The 21073-nt window shown below is 40.4% G+C and overlaps 1 protein-coding gene across 3 annotated transcripts in view; it reads left to right on the top strand.

Annotated features, from left to right (window-relative positions):
* B3GNTL1 (UDP-GlcNAc:betaGal beta-1,3-N-acetylglucosaminyltransferase like 1) overlaps positions 1 to 21073 on the top strand; it is a 207561-nt gene that overhangs the window by 152647 nt on the left and 33841 nt on the right. For all 3 annotated transcript variants that reach the window (XM_070739756.1, XM_070739757.1, XM_070739758.1), the window contains exons 9-10: positions 7590 to 7725; positions 19899 to 19967. In XM_070739756.1, the coding sequence (XP_070595857.1) occupies positions 7590 to 7725; positions 19899 to 19967 (205 nt within the window). The remainder of the gene's footprint in view (positions 1 to 7589; positions 7726 to 19898; positions 19968 to 21073) is intronic.

Consider the following 21073-nt stretch of genomic DNA (forward strand, 5'->3'; position numbering starts at 1 on the left):
CCAAAGACAAAGGCCTTATTCCTGACCAACCGGTATTCACAGGTCTGTTTAAAATGCTTCTCCACAAGGCCAAACTTACAGTCAACTTTGATGTGCCTTCAAGGTCATCTGACCCTTCAATGTTTATTGATCCAGCTGCTGGGTTGTTCCCCGAACCTGAACGAGAAACAGAGACCAAAATATTCCAAAATATTCATTGACACCATAAAGCGTTCAAGGGACCATCCATGTGTCCATTTTCAGCCAAACACAAATTCTATGGTTTTGGAAAAGAAGTGGACACTCCCATAGCCAGCCTGATGTCCTCAATTGTATTCCCTTCTGATGTGTCAGAAGGCCTTAAGCCTGATGACCATAATGCCGAGTCTGTGTTGCGTAAGTTCCACCAAATGGCCGCTTGGTGCATTCGGGCAGCTACAGTTGCATAAAATATATTATCATTATAATAATAATTTTAGGACCTTTTCTGCACCTGAGTTTGGATTATCAACAGAGTTTTTTATTTTATTAGTAATCCCAAGGAAAGATTTTATTGCCTTTCTTTATATTTCATTCCTAACTGCTTTTGAGCATTTTGTTAGTAAAAAGATTTGATGCCCATATGCCTTTATTTTTCCAGTTCCGTTTATAAAATGGTGTGTGTGTGTGTGTGTGATGTTCATATTTTTAATTTTGATGTTGATTTTGCTACAAAAAGTCAGTGTAATAAACCAATAGAGATATAATAAAAGTATGTTCTGATCTGCCTCGTTAGGTTCTAATCATCAAAATTATTACAAGAACACAGTGGTACCTCTATTTTAGAGGCCTGTACTTAAGAACTTTTCTAGATAAGAACTGGGTGTTCAAGATTTTTTTGCCTCTTCTTAAGAACCATTTTCTACGTAAGAACCCAAGCCCGGAACAATTTCCCAGGAAATTTGAGAGCCGCCTGAAGGCCCAGCCAGTTTTCTGCCATTTTGGGATTTCTGGGCTGCCAGAGGAGCCTTTCGGTGGCATTTAAGGAGGCTTTGGCAATCCAGAGTGAACAAAACATTTTCCTTTCTCTGGGCGCTTGGAGAGGGAATAAACCTCCGGCAGCACCCAAAGAAAAGAAATGCTCCCTTCGCTCTGGGCAGCCAGCGTGTCGCCCTGGCCAAATCAACTCAGCGTTAGCCAAACTGATGAGTCACCACAGTGAAGGAAAGGTGGCAGCTACAGAGCGAGCGAGCGAGCGAGAGAAGAGGGGAGCCCTTCAGCGTGAAAAGGAAGAGGAAGCAGGTGGCAGCGGCAGCAGCAGCAGCAGCAGCTGCCTTTCGGTCAAAGGAGCAGGAGGTTCTCCCCTCTCGCCCACCTGGATTTCTCTCTCTGACACAGTGTATGGGTGGCAGCCTTGCACCAGGTGTATGGGAGGCACTTGCTCCTCCTCGCCGCTCAGTCCCTCTTTTTTTTTTAAAGCCTTAAAGTTTTGGATTTTTTTGATTTCCCTCCCCTCCCCTTCTTCCTTCGGCAGTGACTGTCCTCCTCCTCATCTTCCTCCTCCTCCTCCCGCCCAAATTCTGAGCTTTTATTTCTTTCCTAATGGGTTTGCACACATTATTTGCTTTTACATTGATTCCTATGGGAAAAATTGCTTCTGCTTACAAACTTTTCTACTTAAGAACCTGGTCACGGAATGAATTAAGTTCTTAAGTAGAGGTGCCACTGTATAAGAATTTGCAAAGAATATATTATCCTTTTAGCATAATTTAAAGTTACTTTGCTTCAAGATTATAAGCTGTGGAGCCCCAGTTCGGTTCTCCAACTGGTCCTCATGACACACTGCTATTGCTTCTAGCTATGAAATTCGTGTGAAAATTGAAATTAACCAGTGAGAATCTTCTCTGGAGGTGGTTTATGTAACTTTTTAAGAACTGCTTTTAGTTTCATATTGTTTCAAACAGTTCTTTAATTGCTGCTTGCAAGTTGCTGCAGTTCCTTGCACCTGTGTTGGCTCTGGGAATCTGGGAAAATGGCATTCCCTTATCCCCTAAGGCAGGAATCCCAGCTACTGGCCCTGGGAACAGCTCTCAGTGTACAAGACAACCTAGGTGAACCGGAAACCCTAAGGGGAAATCCCCAAATCATTTCTGTCTTTTGACACTCCTTAAGCAACATATTTTACCAATATTAGTAACATTAAGATTCACTCATTACAGGTTTTCACAGAACTCACATCTGTAATTATCATGTAATTAGCCTGAAGGTTCAGTCACACACTTCTCTGCATGAACTGAAGATCCACCCACTGTTTGTCCTTATGACACAACCTGGAGCTATGAAAATATTCCCAAGATAAAGCTTCATGGTACAGACTTTCTGGCTTAACCCTTGCAGAAAAGAGCATGTGAGGGCCAGAGTGCAAATTTAGATACATATTTTCTTCCTTACCTCACCGCATTTAAGTTTCAGTACAGGAACCCAATTGCCTAAGGGCCAAACTATTCTCTATGGGAACAGTGAGTTTATATTTTCATGATAATAAGCCATCTCTGGAAGCTCCCATCCTGATTAGGACTGTGGCACAGGGAGAAGGGCCTTTTTATTAGTCTGTGCTGCTTCCCCCAGCTACTTTTTGCCTGCAGCAGTAGTGATTGGTGCAGATTGCACTTTAAAAGTATTGCTCAGGTATTCACTTAAACAGATAATAATGAGAACTAAATAGAGTTGAATTACTAAGGAGTCATTTTTAATAGGCTTGGCTAGACTATAGTATAATATTTAGACTTTTGTCTCTAGAGAGGAGAGTACTGCATAAATTTTACTATAGGTGAAAAGTCAAAAGAATTTGATTAGTTGGTCTTGTCCCAATTCCCACTTTCCCACATCAAGGGGTTTGGCAAAAGCCACAATTTTTTGCTAAGGAAGAATTAAATTTTAAACAATAAGGAAATTTCTGTTAAGAATCAAAGAATCTTGACAAGCATAAGTAAGCTAGCTTAGACATGTCTTCGTTGCTCTTATGGTGATAGAAATACTGTCTTTTCCATTCCTTACAGATGCTTCTAGTAGAGACTATATTTAATACTCCAAGACAAGTTTCAGTTTTATAATGTAGAGACATACGAATTCTGTTTTATCCTTCCAGCATTTTGATTCTATCTGTGACCAACTTTTTAAAAGATTTCGAACAATCATAAAAATTGGTTTTTTAAATTACCGTATTTTTCGCTCTATAAGACGCACCTGCTGATAAGACGCACCTAGATTTTAGAGGAGGAAAATAGAAAAAACATAGAAAGAAAGAAAGAAAGGGGGAAGGGACAGAACAGAGGAAGGAAGCAAGGAAACTTATGAAAGGGGAGAGTAAGAGAGGAAGGACTGAAGGAAGGGAGGGAGGGAAGAAGGTAGGAAGGAGAAAGAAAAGAAGAAATAGAGGAAGGGAAGGTAAAAGAGAGAAAGAAAAAGAGCAAGAAAGAAAGAAAAAGAGAGAAAGAAAGAGAATGAAAGAGAAATAAAAATAGAGAGGGGGAATGAAAGAAATGGAAGGAGGGAAGGTAAAAGAGAGAAAGAAAAAGAGCAAGAAAGAAAGAAAAAGAGAAAGAGAATGAAAGAGAAATAAAAATAGAGAGGGGGAATGAAAGAAATGGAAGGAGGGAAGGAAGGAGAGAAAGCAAGAGAAAGAAAGAAAGAAAGAAAGAAAGAGAAAGAAAGAAAAAAGAATGAAAGAGCAAGAGAGAAAGAGAGAAAGCAGAAATGAGAAGCTGAGAGCTGGCAGGCCAGGAGCCTCGCATGTGCTGTTGGAAGAGGGCTTGGTGGTCCTGGGAGATAGTGAACATTGTTCCTTCTTCCCTCCCAGCACAGAGGGGTGGCTTCCTCCCCGGTTCCCCGCTGCACCTCCCCAGTGCAAAGCGCAGGACTGCCGCCTCCCCCTCGCCCCAGGATCTCGCGCTTACAGCTTCGGGCAGGGGGCTTGCGGGGAGGCGGCAAACGGTTGCTTGGAAGCAGAACCTCGGAGCAACTCAACCGCCTTGCTTCCACCGGAGAAACACCAAAGCGAGAGCTGGCAAGCGGGGGGGGAGGAACGGGGACTGCCTTCTGCGGGAGTTCGGGGGGGTTGGGGCGCACAGGGGCCGGCAGGCAGGGAGGGAGGGAGGGAGGCGCCAGCATCGGACGGGTCGGACGGAGGTGTCGGACGGGCAGCTCCGACCGGCTGTGAGCGACTGGCTGGGTTTTGGGTCTTCGAGACCTCCCCGCCTCCTGAAGCGATTCCCGTAGCCTTCCCAAAGGCTCGGAGCCGCCAACGCTCCTCCGGTGCCGCTCCGCCTCCTAAACCTGCGCGGTGGAAGCGTCCCCCGGCCCAGCACTTCTGGAGGCCGAAAGGCGTGGCTCTCTTCGGGGTTGGGAAGAGGAGAGGCGGCGACAGAGGCGGGACACTTTTGGTGAGTATATCGCCGCCCCCCCTCTGCTCCAGCACCTCCCCCCCTCCCTGCCTGCATCTTCGCTCCATAAGACGCCGCTGATTTTCCATCCTACTTTGGGAGGAAAAAAACTGCGTCTTATGGAGCGAAAAATACGGTATTTGTCCCAACCTTTTGGCTTTTAGAGACATTTCAGGAAATGAAGGAGCTATTCTTCTTTCTCCATTTCATAATTCTCTCCAGGTTAATTCCCTTTCTATATTCTGTTTTTATTTTATTTTAAATCTTACTATAAATTTCTTGGATTTCTAAAGAAGTTTATAGTCAAGAAGTAATTCTATTGTCTTTTTTTCCAACACATTTTTAGTACTGCCATTGCATTTAATGATTAGTTATTTGCACTAGATCACATAATATATATAGTACTATATCACACAAAGAGACTATGAAATCCTGAACTAACTGTTCAGGCACCTCCAAGTCTACAGTCTTAGAGTTTTCCCAGGACAAATTAGAGATTATCTCAACTATCTGGTCAGGTAGAATTGGATGAAAATTTGGGTAGAGCATCAGCCATATCTGTAAACCTCTTTCAGTTATAGTTAACGCCTTTGTAGCCTTGGCCTAGTAACTTTGGAAAAACAGTACATTGAAACTAGGCAAATCTTTCTAGGATATGGGACACATTTAGACATAGAACAGAAAAGCTTGCTTACTCTATTTTCCATTTCAATCAGTAGGAGTAAAGATGTGTCCAAAGAAATACTGAATTACACTAAAAACCCAATCTAGAAGTTGTTGATTAGAGTTTATCAACTAGCTAGAGATTATAAAATAGTTTTTACTAACGTCAGTCTGGACAGGTTAGGGTCACAACAATGCCTTGTTTCCAGTTTAGCACAAACTTCCATGCTAGCTGGGAGGGTATAAGGATGGGGAAAGTTGGATATAGGCTGCAAAATAAATTAATTTTTTAGGTTCCAAAAATGAAATCCTATTGAACAAAAATATATTAAGGAAGCTAAGGCTATTAAATATAGACAACATTTGACTTATAAAAGTGCATTTGGTGACCATTCAAAGCTATAATGACAAAATTCAGAAGTTTGGCAATTGACTCATATTTATGACAGTTGCAATGTCCTGGGGTCATATGATCATCTTTTGTGACTTTCTGAGAAGTAAAGTCAATGGGGAAGCCAGATTCATTTATCAGCTCGTGGTACTAACTTAACAACTGCAGTGGATCACTTAACAACTGTAGCAAGAAAGGTCGTAAAATGACCCATCCAATGTGATTATCAAGTTTGTAGATAATGCCACTGTAGTGGGTCTTATCACAGGAAGTGACAAATTAGCATACAGGGAAGAGGTCCAGAAATTATCCACATAGTGCTCAGAAAAAAAACTTGCAAGACCACCAGGAGATAATGCTAGACATCTGGAAGAAGAGAGGGGAACTTGCCCCACTTTATATTAAGGGAAGGGGGTGCTGTGTGGAGTCTCCTCTTTCAAATTCCTGGGAGTTCATCTTAGTAAATATCTCACCTGGAAAAATAATATAATCCAAGTGGTTAGGAAGGTTCAACAGAAATATTTCCCCAGGATCTTGCGGAAAAGCAAGGTGGAACAACTATTGATAACCTCCTCCAACGGGTCTACGATAGAAAGCATCATCACATATTGCATCATGGTATTGAAGGACATTACAAAAAGGGCGATGAGTACAGCACAAAATGTCATGGGTTGTTCCCTGACCTTACTAGATAAAATTGCTAGGACTCGATGTCTTAACAGGGTAAGGAAAATTCTCAGGGACGATTCACACCCGGGTCAGCACTTCTTTACTCTCCTACTGAATACTTATGACCATGTGATATTTCAGTTTTTCTTTTTTAATACATTTGCAAAAATATCTACGTTTTTGTTTGTCAAGATGGGGTGCTTGAGTGTACATTCATGAGAAATAAAATGAACTTTTTTTGCTTTTATTTTGCAGCTTTGGCTGCAATGAAACAAAAAGTGAAAAAATTAAAGGGGTCTGAATACTTTCCGTACCCACTGTAATTCTGACCCATTTCCCCCCTTTGCAGGATGTTTCCTTGTTACAGTTCCAAAACCATATGGATTCAACATTTCAGATAGGTCTAAGCATGTGCTTATGTTATCTTATGTTTATATATGACATAATGGAGTTTTATTTTGAAAGTTCAGACATAAAAATTCACTTGAATAAAGAAACATCTGCTGGTTTGTGGAATTTATTATTAAACTTAGAATTTAGCAGTAGTAGTAGCAGTAGTGCCAAGGTCATAACTTCATTAATGAACTTTCTAATGTACTGCATGTTGTTTTTGGCTTTTACATTGTCAACATTTGATTTATTGTAAAGAGGTCTCTGTCCTTCTTTTAAGTGTTCGTAGCAAGAAAGGAAATTTAATTTTAATTGTCATGCAGAAGTGTATGCTGATAATATTGATTATAAATGTGGTTGCCATTCTACTGTGATTTCAGAGTGTCAAATGTGAAAAAGTATGCTGTTTGTTTCTTGAACATTTCAAACATTTTTTCAGATATCAAAAAGTGCTGCCTTTGGGGGGAACCTTGGTCAGCTACTAAGTTGACAATGTAATTATTGGTGATGACCAGCAGCAAAACTTTGTGCAATATTTTTTACATATCTAACAGGGTTTTGGCTTATAATCCTGTAAGGTGATGTAAATGTAAAACACTTCATTGATTATGCTTTTATTTATTATTATTATTTATTAGATTTATATGCCGCCCCTCTCCGAAGACTCGGGGCGGCTTACAACATATAAAAAGATAGTATACTTTGAGATATATTTAATTTGAATTAAAAGTTACATTAAAAAAATATTTTGACCATATTTTTTTATGATAACACACAAACAAAGAAATCTATTTAAAACAATAGCAATAACAAGCAAATAGTCTTCAGCATTCAATTTAAAGAATTTTATTTGTAAAAGCAAGTAAATATAGTATACAAATAATATTGATAAGCACTTTCCTTTGGGCAATGCACAAATAGGCATAATAATATACATAGACATATATACATATATGTATTATGTATTCATATACATACACAGCACACACATGTACAATACATATACATTTTATTTACTGCAAAATTACACTGTCTAAATAATGTTGATTCTTTTTCTTGTTTTGTATAATTCTCAGGGAAACCATCTGGACACATCGAGTCTTGTTTCTAGAGGAGAGAATTCTTACTAATTGGACATCCTTCACCATTTGGAATGCTGGCAAACAGGGCAGAAAACTTTTTAGAAGTTTATCTCCAGCTAATCAGAACAAAGTAAGTTTGAACAAATATTTTACAAGTGGGCATCACTTCAATAAACACTCATTCTGGTTGACATATATTTTCAGAACCATTCTCTCAATGTATTCAGTATGAAGCATGCATTATTTTTATTCATTTTTATTTCAAAATGTTCCATTTTGCCCTTTTATACATTACATATTACAAATTGCAGTGTAATACATATTATAAACACACAGACAAAAATGAACTTCAGAATGTTGAACACAACATTTATACGAATAATAAATTAGATAACTGAATATGCTGGCTTTAAATGTTTATTACTAATCAAATATTGTCCAGAAAATAGTTTAAGAGGAACATCTATAGAGCATGTTAAAATTCTGAATGCTGTAACATTATACAGTGGTACCTCTACCTAAGAATACCTCTACTTTCTAGATAAGAACCGGGTGTTCAAGATTTTTTTGCCTCTTCTCAAGAACCATTTTTCACTTAAAAACCCGAGCCTCTGAAACTGTAACTGGAAAAGGCAAGGGAGAAGCCTCCATGGGGCCTCTCTAGGAATCTCCTGGGAGGAAACAGGGCCTCCACCCTCCCTGTGGTTTATCTAATCACACATATTATTTGCTTTTACGTTGATTGCTATGGGAAAAATTGCTTCTTACAAACTTTTCTACATAAGAACCTGGTCACGTAATGAATTAAGTTCGTAAGTAGAGGTACCACTGTACTTTATTTGTCATTTGTTTCACTGATTGTTTAATTTAGAAAATAGTAATGTCTTGAGAAAAAGTGTTGTTACTAGATTTTATTTATTCCATATTTTATTGTATTAGCTATATGCTATATTTAAATTTTAAATAATAGCTCTTGTAAGTTCCAAGGCAGTGTATGGAAATGGTGATTTGTTAAGAAATAAACAGACACACAGATATTTCTATTCTACCTTAATATATATCCAAGGTGGTTTAAAATAGCTGCTGAGATGTTACATTTTTGCAATGGAAAAACCATTACAGGAAAGACCATACAGGGAAAAAAAATGTTGGCTTGATTAGCATTTTAATTTACACTCCACAAGTGTTACATACAAGCTTAGGTTTATGAATTATGTTGAGTAGTTTAAGACCACCTTCTTTGACTGTAAATAAAATATAAAGTAAACAGATTGTTGTCCATAAGAGCAGCTTGATAGCTGGACACATGTGGACAATTATTTCTTTTACAGCTGAGAGGGTTTTCCACTCCAAAATGTTGAGTCATCTTAATCACTGGAGTGCAGTTTGCAAAATTTCTTGTTGCTATGGAAATTTCATCGGGTTTTTTTTTCTATTGTTGTGCAACATGCTTGTAAAATCCCCTGAATGCTTTCATTTATCATGGTTTTCACATGATGAAATTGTTTCAGAGTGGTGGGCAGTAGGATAGGGTTTCAGACTTTGAGCCCAGAAAAGAGATTTCATAAATGAAAAACAGCAATCGGTCCCTGCAATTTGCTGTTTGTGAAGCTTTTCACTGATCAGTTGAAAGTGCCCACTATTATGAGTCAAGGCAGTTTTCTTAACTTGGTTTGTAGGAGATGTAATGATTCCTGATCAGTTGTGTGTTTTATAACAATGCAGATCTGAAACCCAAAATTACCATAAATTAACAGAAGTAGCATTGTAAGAATAGAATTATTCTTGGAGTTTCACCATCAGCCAAGTCAGCTTTTTTTCTCTACTGTATTGCAGAATAGCAAAACCTTTCTTATTACTGGTGTGGCTGTAATTAGCTGAGATGCTCAGATTCTTCTAAGCTGACCTTTGCATAACATTTGCTTTGGCAACACTGTGGGCCAGAATATCAAGGTTGCAATTAAAGTGATTTCTTTTTTGCCTCGCTAGGCAATTGAAAAAACAGCTGGAAATATTAACCCAGTCGGTACAGAATATTATTTTGAAACAATCTGAGAAAAGATGTTTTTGCCTCCCCTACTTTCCTCAATTATGGTTGATTTCAAGAGAGTGCATTTTGTCTCGATGTACTATTTGATATTAATGGAATGCTTTCCTTGTAGTATTTTAGCTAAGATATCCACAGAATATTAAATTATCAGAAAAACCCAGGACATAGTAGAAATGCAGGACATATAATAACTGAATTGAAAAGACCATGGAGATCTTCTAGTCCAACACTCTGGTCAAGCTGGTAACCCTATACCAGGGTCAGCAACCTGTGGCTTTGGAGCCACAGGTAGCTCTTTCATCACTCTGTGGCAACCCTGTCGTTGAAAATATGCATCACAACCGCCAATGTGTAACACCCACCAACATGCAATTTATTAAGCTTTTCGACCCCTGATAGGCCAATTTAAATAAATCCAAGAAAAGAAAACTTTCAGAAGAAAACAAAACCTTTAATTCAACTATATATGCTAGTTTTGTGACTGCTCAGGAAATAGTCAGGCATGGGAAGAATTTTAGGTTCCCAAATGGTTCCCTGAGTGTTTAAGGTTGCCAACCCCTGCCTTATACCATGTCAGACAAATTGACCATCCAATCTCTTCTCAAAGGAAGCACTGATTAATTGCTCTCACTGTCAGGAATTCCTGCAACCATTTGTGTTTTAGCCTTAGTCTCCTAATCATCTTTGTTGCTCTTCTCTGAACTATTCTAGAGTGTCAATTCTTTTTTTTTAATTGTGACTAAAACTGGACACTATACTCCAAGTAATATAAAGTTGTAGTAACCCTTCACAGTGTTCAACCATATATGCTGTAGCTTTAAAAAATCCTCTCAGAATAGTTCCACAGAACTACTTTTCTTCCTCAAAGGAGCAGAGGCTACTAAACTTACATTTCTTTATTCCCTAATAAACAAATAAATAACTAACACTCAGGGCCATTTGGACCATTAGAATATCTAAATATGTTTTATCATTCTTGTTCTCCTTACCATCTCCCCCTCATCTGCTGAAATTGAGCCTATAAATTTGATGGGTGTAAGATTTTGTCTTCTTTCTTTTTTTGCTTTTAGAATTCCATGATGTTCTCCTGTAGTATATGTTACTGGCAAAGGAAATTGCCTATTTCCCATTGACTGGGGAAGAGTAAGCAACTAGATGCCTTCCAATTGATTTTGATTTCATCTTTTCTTAATCCTAAGTAGTATGGCCAATGGCAATGGGTTCTGAGTTTTGGAGAGCCAAACATTTAGAGAACACTAAAACCTGTATCACTGAAAGCATGGAGAAGCAGAGTTTATAGCAACCAGAACTCATTTCTCACATATGTTTGGTTTGTTTGGAATTGTTTCCATAAACTAATAGGACTGATCTCTTAACTAAGTGGCTATCATCTAGTTTCACTAGCAATATCTACCTGCTAATTTTGATAATTTGTTAGTGGGAAAAAAAGTCAGATATCATGCATGGAAAGAATCTTGGAGTTGTAATCAGTTACTGACTTTAATATAAATCAAGTGTGATTTGGATTAAAAAAAGGAAATTTAATTGTAGGTTCTACCAGTAGTTTCCAAACCACTGAAAAGAAAACTTATTCTATTTTGTTCAAACCAAAGGAAAAACAAAGGGAAATACTAGGGAAAATGTCCAACCAGTAAGATAAATAGCAGTAGCATAGCAATAGCTCTTAGACTGATATACCATTTTGCAGTGCTTTACAGTCCTTTCTAAGTGGTTTTGCAGAATCGGCATATTGCCCCTAACAATCTGGGTCCTCATTTTACAAACCTTGGAAGGATGGCAGGGTTAGTCAACCCTGAGTCAGTGAGAATGGAACTGCCAAAATGCTGGCAGCAGGTTCTGACCAGTCCTGGAGAACTGGTAACATAAATTTTGAGTAGTTTGGAGAACCGATAAATACCACCTCTGACTGGCTCCATCCCTATCTATTCTCTGCTTCCCATGTCCCAGCTGATTGAGAGGAAGTAGGGATTTTGCAGTATTCTTCCCTTGCAGTGGTGTGGAAATGGAGATTTTGCAGTATCCTTCACCTGCCACACCAATAAAGCCACTCCCACAGAATCAGTAGTAAAACATTTTAAGTTTAAGTTTTATTAGATTTGTATGCTGCCCCTCTCCGGAGACTCGGGGCAGCTCACAACAACAGCAATACAATATACAAAGTACAAATCCAATATAAGTTAAAAGCAATTTAAAATCCATAAATATTAAAAACGATCATTACTACACAATAATACCATTCTCATATATTACAGTCAGAAAAAATGTGGTGCTGGGCATAGTTCCCTCTAAGCTGAGCAGTGAGCAATGGCTCACTTAAAAATCATCATCAACTCAGAGTTTTTCAAACCTGCCCAGAAGCCGAGAGGGAAAGAGTGAGAGGGAAAGAGTGCCGCCCAGTCCCAAAGGGACTGCCGCTCAGACACTATACTTTTCTGCCCCCCCCAAAAAAAATTAGAGGAAACACTGGTGCTGGGGGGACAAGATAGTTATTCCCCCCTTTGCCTGGCGATATAGATAGGTCTTCAACATCTTACAGAAGGCGGGGAGAGTAGGGGCAATTTGAATCTCCGAGGGGGAGTTGATTCCAGAAGGCTGGGGCCGCCACAAAGAAGGCTCTTCCCCTGGGTCCCGCCAAACGGCATTGTTTAGTCGACGGGACCCAGAGAAGGCGAACTCTGTGGGACCTGATTGGCCGCTGGGATTCGTGCGGCAGAAGGTGGTCCGATGCCACGTAGGACTTTATAGGTCATTACCAGCACTTTGAATTGTGACCGGAAACTGATCGTCAACCAGTGCAGGCAGCGGAGTGTTGGCGAAACGTGGGCAGAGTTACTACTTATTGAGTTACATGTTTTCTTCTTAAATGTTAGGATAAGGTTTAGGAATCTATTTTTTAGAAAGTTGATAACATTTCAAGGACCACCCTATTGTAACAACAGCCATTCTGTTATAGTTGCCATTGTGCATAGTTTTAAGAAACTGGGTTCCTAACTGTATCTTTTTTTCAAATTCAAGGGATTGACAGAGCACGGTTGTAGCATTTCTGCAAGACTGAAGCTGAACAGACCTTTTTTGTTTTTAAAAAGCATCCAATTCATTTTGAGCTTGCAGCTGTAGAAAACCAATCTTTTTTGGGACGCTTAAAGGTCTGCTTTATGCTTGTCTTTCCAGGTTCAGTATTATGAATGTTAAGAGTATCATGAATTTTATGACTTAATTCTGCCATTCAGATTGCAAAAGCACTTTTAATGAGAAAAAGGGGGGGGGGGGGGAAGAACAATTCTATCCTTCAGTTGAACAAATGGTACCCCACAATCACATATGAAAATGTGCAACTTTGCACAGTTTTCTGTCCAGAAAATTGTACGCGATAATACATGTAAGCTATTCTGGTTCAAATATCATAAAATATGTCAGGAAAGCTGCTATTCTATCACCATTCACCTATCATAAATTATATGTTTAAATTCATACACTTATGCAAACAGCCTCATGTATATGCCCATATTTTATTGTACTTCATTTGAAAAGGGGAAGAAGGAATGATATATAAAGATGTGACAATTCAGGAAATTGTCCTTGCAAAACAAAGCATCATCATATTCCTTAATATATTGCTGACATAATAATTTCGAATATCTTAGCCTTAAAAATAATATTATTTTAAAAAAACATGATTGGTTCTTTCTTTCTTTTTTATAATAAAGCAAAAGAAAGAATCCCTTCCTTTGTAGTTTGGATTCTCTTATTGGTGCTTATTGTTCTGAGAAATTTCAGAATATGACTGCCTGTGCGCAAGACCCACTTGAAGTCCATCTCCAATGTCAATTGCATTGAAGCACAACAGTGGCTTGCTGTGTTACATTTGCAGCATTGGAATTATTTGTCCTGTTATTTTGAATTATTTTTGGTTTGTAGAGCTCAATGATAGGGGCTGGGTACTCGCAGAAATTAGTGTCAGGCCGAAGCCATCATTTATAGTTAGAGACTTTGGCCTGCCACAGTAGAATAGTATCATGGGTCCTGGGAGGGGTGGTTGAATGAGAGGAAAAATTACTAGTCACAACAAATTCCTTTCTTAGAGTCCCAAGGTCATCCTTTGTTCTGCACCAGCGGATGTACAAAGGAGGTCAGTGGAATTCCTGCAACTGTACTGGTCCACGTGATGAACTTGTGGGTGTGGGGATGAAGGGTGAACCTTAACCTGGATGGAGTACTGGAACGAAGTTAGTATTGGTATGGCTACAGTGTAATCAACATGGCTCTGTTAATGAATTGAACCTTGGTCTAGAGAAATGGACTGGAATCTGATTTATTTCTCAGATGCTATTTGGGGCTCTGACAATTAGCACTTTTCTTTCATTCCTTCTTTCTTCTCCTTCTTTCTTGCTATTTTATTCAATCCGCTAAGACAGAACTAGCCATACATTTAAGAGGGTTGTTCAGTGCAAGGGGGGATGAGTTTCCATTGCCCAAATTTTTTATTGAAGAAATGTTCCTTTGACCTTGGAAATCTTTGTGTGTGGTCAGATTCATATAACATTTCTGAGAAAGTGATCGATAGATGATGGCCTTGTAGTTCTAGAAGAAACTCTTCCATGATTCAAGAGATCTGCAATTATATTCCAATTGAAAACATTTTGCACCTGGGAAACATAATCAAGATGGTGCTAGTAAATACTGTGTTAGAATCAGATGTTTGTTCCTACTGGTTCTAACCAATACTTTAGAACCGTTAGTAATCTGGTGATGACATCAAGGAACTGGTTCTGTCTCCATTGGCGCCAACATCTTGGATTTTGCTTGGATTTTATTTTTTGATTGCTGTGGGCTGTGCACATTGCGTGACCCTGAGCAAACCAAGAGCAAAAGGATCCAGAACCCACCCAGTTAGAATGTCACGTAATGAGCATAAGGAGACTGTACTAATATAGAAAAAATTGCACTTATTTTTCTCTTCAATACAAAGACTATTCTTAAAGAATAAAATATATGAAAGTTTGTATTTTCCTTACTAGTATCTCTTTTTTTAAAAAAGTAATCTTTATTGGTTTTCAAATCTTTTTAAAAATAAAAATCACAATACATTCTTGAGCAATTCTACATTTGTTACATGTGTACAGTGTATTCATCTTTTATTAAAACATTAGTCCATTGCAATTTGTCTTATTTCATTCATCATATTTACATTTGTATTTACATATTTACAATATCTATATTTTTTCTTTGTATCCACTGATACCATTTTTCCCATGTGTTATAATAAGTTGAATCTTTTTACCCTTGTAGTTCTATCATGAGTCTGTATATTTCAGCGCAATCATACATTTTTTTTTAATTCTTAGGCTTTCTGTAGGTAGTAAAATTAATTAGAAAAATTAGAGGGAACACGGGCCTGGAACCCATCACAACAGCATCTATACTATTATATTAATCATATATTCTGCAATTTTTGTTGTAATATTCATTTTATAGATTAAATGAAAAATCCTCTATGTAGATCTGATTTCAAGTCCCATAAGATATATGTATGGATTGGAGTGTGTTTATGGGGGGGGCGGGGAGGAGGAAGGGGTTGTCTTCATTTAGCAACTGCCTTTGTTGTTGATTGTTTGGACTTACAAAAGTAATGAAAAAGTAACTTTGTGATAAATCCTTGCATTTATGACCCTCACACAGGTCTATAAAATAAAGAAGAGCTGAAGTAAAATAATAAGCATATTATTATCATCATCAAATAATGATAATTTGATTTCACTTACTATTTGCTTCATTTAATAAACATCAATTCCAATTTTGGTCAAGGAACGAGGACTATACAGTGGAACCTCGACATACGAGCAGCTCTACTTACGAGCTACTCGAGATACGAGCTGGGAGAGGAGAGAAATTTTTGCTCGACTCCCGAGCTCAAATCCGGGATACGAGCCGAGAAGAGCCGGGCTGGCTTGCTTTGCTTCCTTCCCGAGCTGATGCAGAGCCGAATAAAGCGTCACGCCCCCCTGACGCTTTCGGCGGCTTCCGAAGCGACGCTGGGCTCTTTTGCCGCCAAAAGCGTCAGGGGGGCGTGACGCTTTGTTCGAGTGGCTCACTCCAGAAAGGAAGGAAAGTAAACCAGCCCGGCTCTTCTCGGCTCCTATCCCGGCAGTTGGTGAGTGGAGAGGCGGTCGCCTCCCCTGCTGCCCCACTCTGGGGGTCCTTGGCTTCCGCTAGGGGTGGGGGGGGTCCGCGCACATCGAAGAGGCACCTCTCGCCTTCTGCCGCTGGCCGCCCGCCGTGCCGCTTTCCTTCTTCCCGTCGCGCCTTCCAAAGCAGCGCTGGGTGAAAGAGAGCGGGGCGACCAGCGGCAGAAGGCGAGAGATGCCTCTTCGTGCGCTCGATCTCGGGGGTTGGGGGCGAGCTTGCCACCAGGCTCGGCTGGGGGGGGCTTGGCTTCTGCTAGGGGGGGGCGGCGGCCGGGTCCGGCTCCCGCCGCTGACGCGCCCCTCTGACGGCGTTCAGCGGCTTCCAAAGCACAGGGAAGCCGCCCCCGCTCGGCAATTGGCCGGGCGGCATTGCTGGCGTTCCAGGCGAGCCGCCCGGCATAAGCAGCGGTTTCGTGGGTGCTGGCAAGCCCCCAGGTCGGCTGCAGTCTTTTAAAACAGCCCCGCCGCTTCTCCGCTGACTCCTGAAGCCAAAAGCCAAAGGCGAACTTCCGCGCTTCAGGAGTCAGCTGAGAAGCGTCGGGGCTGTTTTAAAAGACTGCAGCCGACCTGGGGGACTTGCCAGCACCCACCCCCCACCCCCCAACTCGGAACCGTGGTGGCGGAGGAAGGCGAATGCGGCTTGGAAGCTGGGAGGGGGGCGGAAGAGCTAAGTGGCCAAAGACGTTCCGCCCCCCTCCCAGCTTCCAAGCGGCGAAGTAACGTGAAGGTTTGGAAAGCTGAAAACGCCCAGTTTCAGCTTTCCAATCCTTCACGTTACTTCGCCGCTAAATCGTGTGGCACCGAACATGCTTTGGGGGTTTAGCTGGGGAGGAGAAGTAGCACCTTCCAAACCCCCAAACATGTTCGCTGCCACACGATTTAGCCAGGAAAGGAGCGAAGGAACGTGGAGGATTGGGGAGCTGAAAATGCCTGCTTTCAGCTTTCCAATCCTTCACGTTACTTCGCCGCTAAATCGTGTGGCAGCGAACATGCTTTGGGGGTTTGGAAGGTGCTACTTCTCCTCCCCAGCTAAACCCCCAAAGCATGTTCGGTGTCACACGATTTAGCCAGGAAAGGAGCGAAGGAACGTGGAGGATTGGAAAGCTGAAACCAGGCGTTTTCAGCTCCCCAATCCTCCACGTTCCTTCGCTCCTTTCCTGGCTAAATCGTGTGGCAGCGAACATGCTTTGGGGGTTTGGAAGGTGCTACTTCTCCTCCCCAGCTAAACCCCCAAAGCATGTTCTGTGCCACACGATTTAGCCAGGAAAGGAGCGAAGGAACGTGGAGGATTGGAAAGCTGAAACCAGGCGTTTTCAGCTCCCCAATCCTCCACGTTCCTTCGCTCCTTTCCTGGCTAAATCGTGTGGCAGCGAACATGCTTTGGGCGTTTGGAAGGTGCTACTTCTCCTCCCCAGCTAAACCCCCAAAGCATGTTCGCTGCCACACAATTTAGCCAGGAAAGGAGCGAAGGAACGTGGAGGATTGGGGAGCTGAAACCAGGCGTTTTCAGCTCCCCAATCCTCCACGTTCCTTCGCTCCTTTCCTGGCTAAATCGTGTGGCAGCGAACATGCTTTGGGGGTTTGGAAGGTGCTACTTCTCCTCCCCAGCTAAACCCCCAAAGCATGTTCGGTGCCACACGATTTAGCCAGGAAAGGAGCGAAGGAACGTGGAGGATTGGGGAGCTGAAAACGCCTGGTTTCAGCTTTCCAATCCTTCACGTTACTTCGCCGCTTGGAAGCTGGGAGGGGGGCGGAACGTCTTTGGCCACTTAGCTCTTCCGTCCCCCTCCCAGCTTCCAAGCGGCGAAGTAACGTGAAGGATTGGAAAGCTGAAACCAGGCGTTTTCAGCTCCCCAATCCTCCACGTTCCTTCGCTCCTTTCCTGGCTAAATCGTGTGGCACCGAACATGCTTTGGGGGTTTAGCTGGGAAGGAGAAGTAGCACCTTCCAAACCCCCAAAGCATGTTCGCTGCCACACGCGAGCGATCCGAGAGTCCAGGAGGGGGAGAGAAAGAGAAAGAGAGAGGGGGGAGAGAGAGAAAGAGAGGGATAGAAAGAGAGAGAGAGTGAGAGATGCTCAGTGAGCCTTTCTTTGAAGTTGCCTTTCTTCCTTTCTTTCTTTCTTTCTTTCTTTCTTTCTTGCTCTTTTTCTTTCTCTCTTTTACCTTCCCTTCCTCTATTTCTTCTTTTCTTTCTCCTTCCCACCTTCTACCCTCCCTCCCTCCCTTCACTCATTCCTCTCTTACTCTCCCCTTTCATACGTTTCCTTGCTTCCTTCCTCTGTTCCTGTCCTTCCCCCTTTCTTTCTTTCTTTCTTTCTTTCTTTCTTGCTCTTTTTCTTTCTCTCTTTTACCTTCCCTTCCTCTATTTCTTCTTTTCTTTCTCCTTCCCACCTTCTTCCCTCCCTCCCTCTCTTCACTCATTCCTCTCTTACTCTCCCCTTTCATAAGTTTCCTTGCTTCCTGCCTCTGTTCCTGTCCCTTCCCCCTTTCTTTCTTTCTTTCTTTCTTTCTTTCTTTCTTTCTTTCTTTCTTTCTTTCTTGCTCTTTTGCTTTCTCTCTTTTACCTTCCCTTCCTCTATTTCTTCTTTTCTTTCTCCTTCCCACCTTCTTCCCTCCCTCCCTCCCTTCACTCATTCCTCTCTTACTCTCCCCTTTCATAAGTTTCCTTGCTTCCTTCCTCTGTTCCTGTCCTTCCCCCTTTCTTTCTTTCTTTCTTTCTTGCTCTTTTTCTTTCTCTCTTTTACCTTCCCTTCCTCTATTTCTTCTTTTCTTTCTCCTTCCCACCTTCTTCCCTCCCTCCCTCCCTTCACTCATTCCTCTTTTACTCTCCCCTTTCATAAGTTTCCTTGCTTCCTGCCTCTGTTCCTGTCCCTTCCCCCTTTCTTTCTTTCTTTCTTGCTCTTTTTCTTTCTCTCTTTTACCTTCCCTTCCTCTATTTCTTCTTTTCTTTCTCCTTCCCACCTTCTTCCCTCCCTCCCTCCCTCCCCTCATTCCTCTCTTACTCTCCCCTTTCATAAATTTCCTTGCTTCCTTCCTCTGTTCCTGTCCCTTCCCCCTTTCTTTCTTTCTTTCTTTCTTTCTTTCTTTCTTTCTTTCTTTCTTTCTTTCTTCTTGCTCTTTTTCTTTCTCTCTTTTACCTTCCCTTCCTCTATTTCTTCTTTTCTTTCTCCTTCCCACCTTCTTCCATCCCTCCCTCCCTTCACTCATTCCTCTCTTACTCTCCCCTTTCATAAGTTTCCTTGCTTCCTTCCTCTGTTCCTGTCCCTTCCCTCTTTCCTTCCTTCCCACCCTCCGTCCATTCATTCACCCATTCCTCTCTTGATCGCTTAAAGCCGGTCCCTGGTGCAAAAAGGGTTGGGGACCTCTGTCCTACAGGATTGGGTGGCAGAGAAGTTGAACATATGTAAATTTAAAAGTTTAAGAAAGTTTACAAGTTAAGTGAAAGAAACTTCATTATTCATTTATATATACATGTACATTTCTTCATTAAAAACATGTCTTTCTGCATAATTTAGACTAACTTTGTGAGTTTTTTGAGGGCTGGAACCAATTAAAATTATTTACATTAATTCCTATGGGGAAAAGTCGTTCGCGATAAGAGCTGCTCGACTTAAGAGCCCAGGTCCGGAACGAATTAAACTCTTATCTCGAGGTACCACTGTATATGTTTCTGTCTATATAAACAAGATTTGTTGATGTTTTATAAGTTAATGTATCCTTTATCATATTTTTTTTCTAATTGTGTCAGATTCTTGTTCTACACTATGGTTTTAATTGTTTTAATTCATTTTAATGGCTTTTTGCTGTTATAATTTTGATTACTTACTTGTTATTTTAAACTGTATGAGAGAGCCCACATAGAATACAGAATGTGAGAAGAGTGGCTATATACATTTAACAAATAAAATAAGGAAAGTACAGCTCTGTATTAAGTGGTCTGCCTGCTAAATTACATATATATAGCCCACAATCCAACCAACAGGTTCTTTATGTCCTTAACAATAGAGCAACAGACCATTACTTTTTGTTGACCTTTTCCCTTTAGGTGACTGCATTTTGTGATGTGGATAAAAATAAAATCACAAAAGGATTTTACATATATGAAGAATCTAAGGTTGGTAATTTTTCCAGTTTAGCTATTATTTTTTGTGAAATTGTTTTTGTCATTATGTGAGTACAGTGTACAACAAGCTGTTAATATATTGGAATCGAGGAGTTAATATTTTCCTTATGGAAAATATATTTCATTCAGAAATACAATTTCTATATAAATTGAAATTAAATATGCAAAGTAGAGTATATTGTTAAATGCTATGTAGTTCCCTTATTGGTCCTTCGAGACTGAAGGATGTCAATGCAGTGCCTTTTGGATCCAAAATCTGGACTCAAATCAGGAAATATAGAAATGTACAATAGAGTAGAAACTTGTTTTTGATTGAATAGGCAGATTCAGAAAATTTCCAGATGTCAGATATATTCTATACTACATTTTATAGAGCATGTTTTTATGCCCTATTTTTTATGTTTTATATTTTATAAATAGTTCATCTTTGTAATATAAAATTGCCTTGATGTTAACAATGGGCTTAATGCAATTTACTGCATGGGTTCATACAAAACCCCGTGATTTTGGTATGGCATCAAATTAATTGACCATAGAAGGGTTTTGGCCACTAGCTGGCACTCTTTATTCTTCTTATAAACCACAGTCATCTTAAACATACTTAAATAAAGTAGAAGAGAAAGGAATCTTCAGAACAAGTGAAAAACAAAACTTAAGTTTTCAAATAAATCATCACCTACTTGAAAATTTGATTCTGAAGTTCCTTCCCACCCATCCCAAAAAGTATCTATGTGTGGGGAAAAAACAGTGTACAATAGAATAGAATGAATTGTAGAAGAAATGTAGAATTTCTTCTACAATGCTAAAAAAATACTTACTAAAAATATGCTTCAGAGACTGAAGTCTGAATTCTGTTCCAGGAGGAATGTAGGACTTCATTATCCTATTCAGAGGCCAAAGCAACATTAAAGGAAATTGGATTTGTTATTTGATTGGAGAAATAATATAGAGTGGAATGAAAGGAGTTGTACAAGAAGAAGTATTGTGAAGAAGAAAGGCAATTTCCTCTTGGAAGCTAGCCTTCTAACCTTAAGCATTTAGGAGACAATATTACAGGAAGAGAAGGATCTCTTCCTTTCAGTTGTCTTTTCTAGAGC

The sequence above is a fragment of the Erythrolamprus reginae genome, chromosome 2 (genome assembly GCF_031021105.1).
Source record: "Erythrolamprus reginae isolate rEryReg1 chromosome 2, rEryReg1.hap1, whole genome shotgun sequence".
Classification (NCBI taxonomy): Eukaryota; Metazoa; Chordata; class Lepidosauria; order Squamata; family Dipsadidae; genus Erythrolamprus; species Erythrolamprus reginae.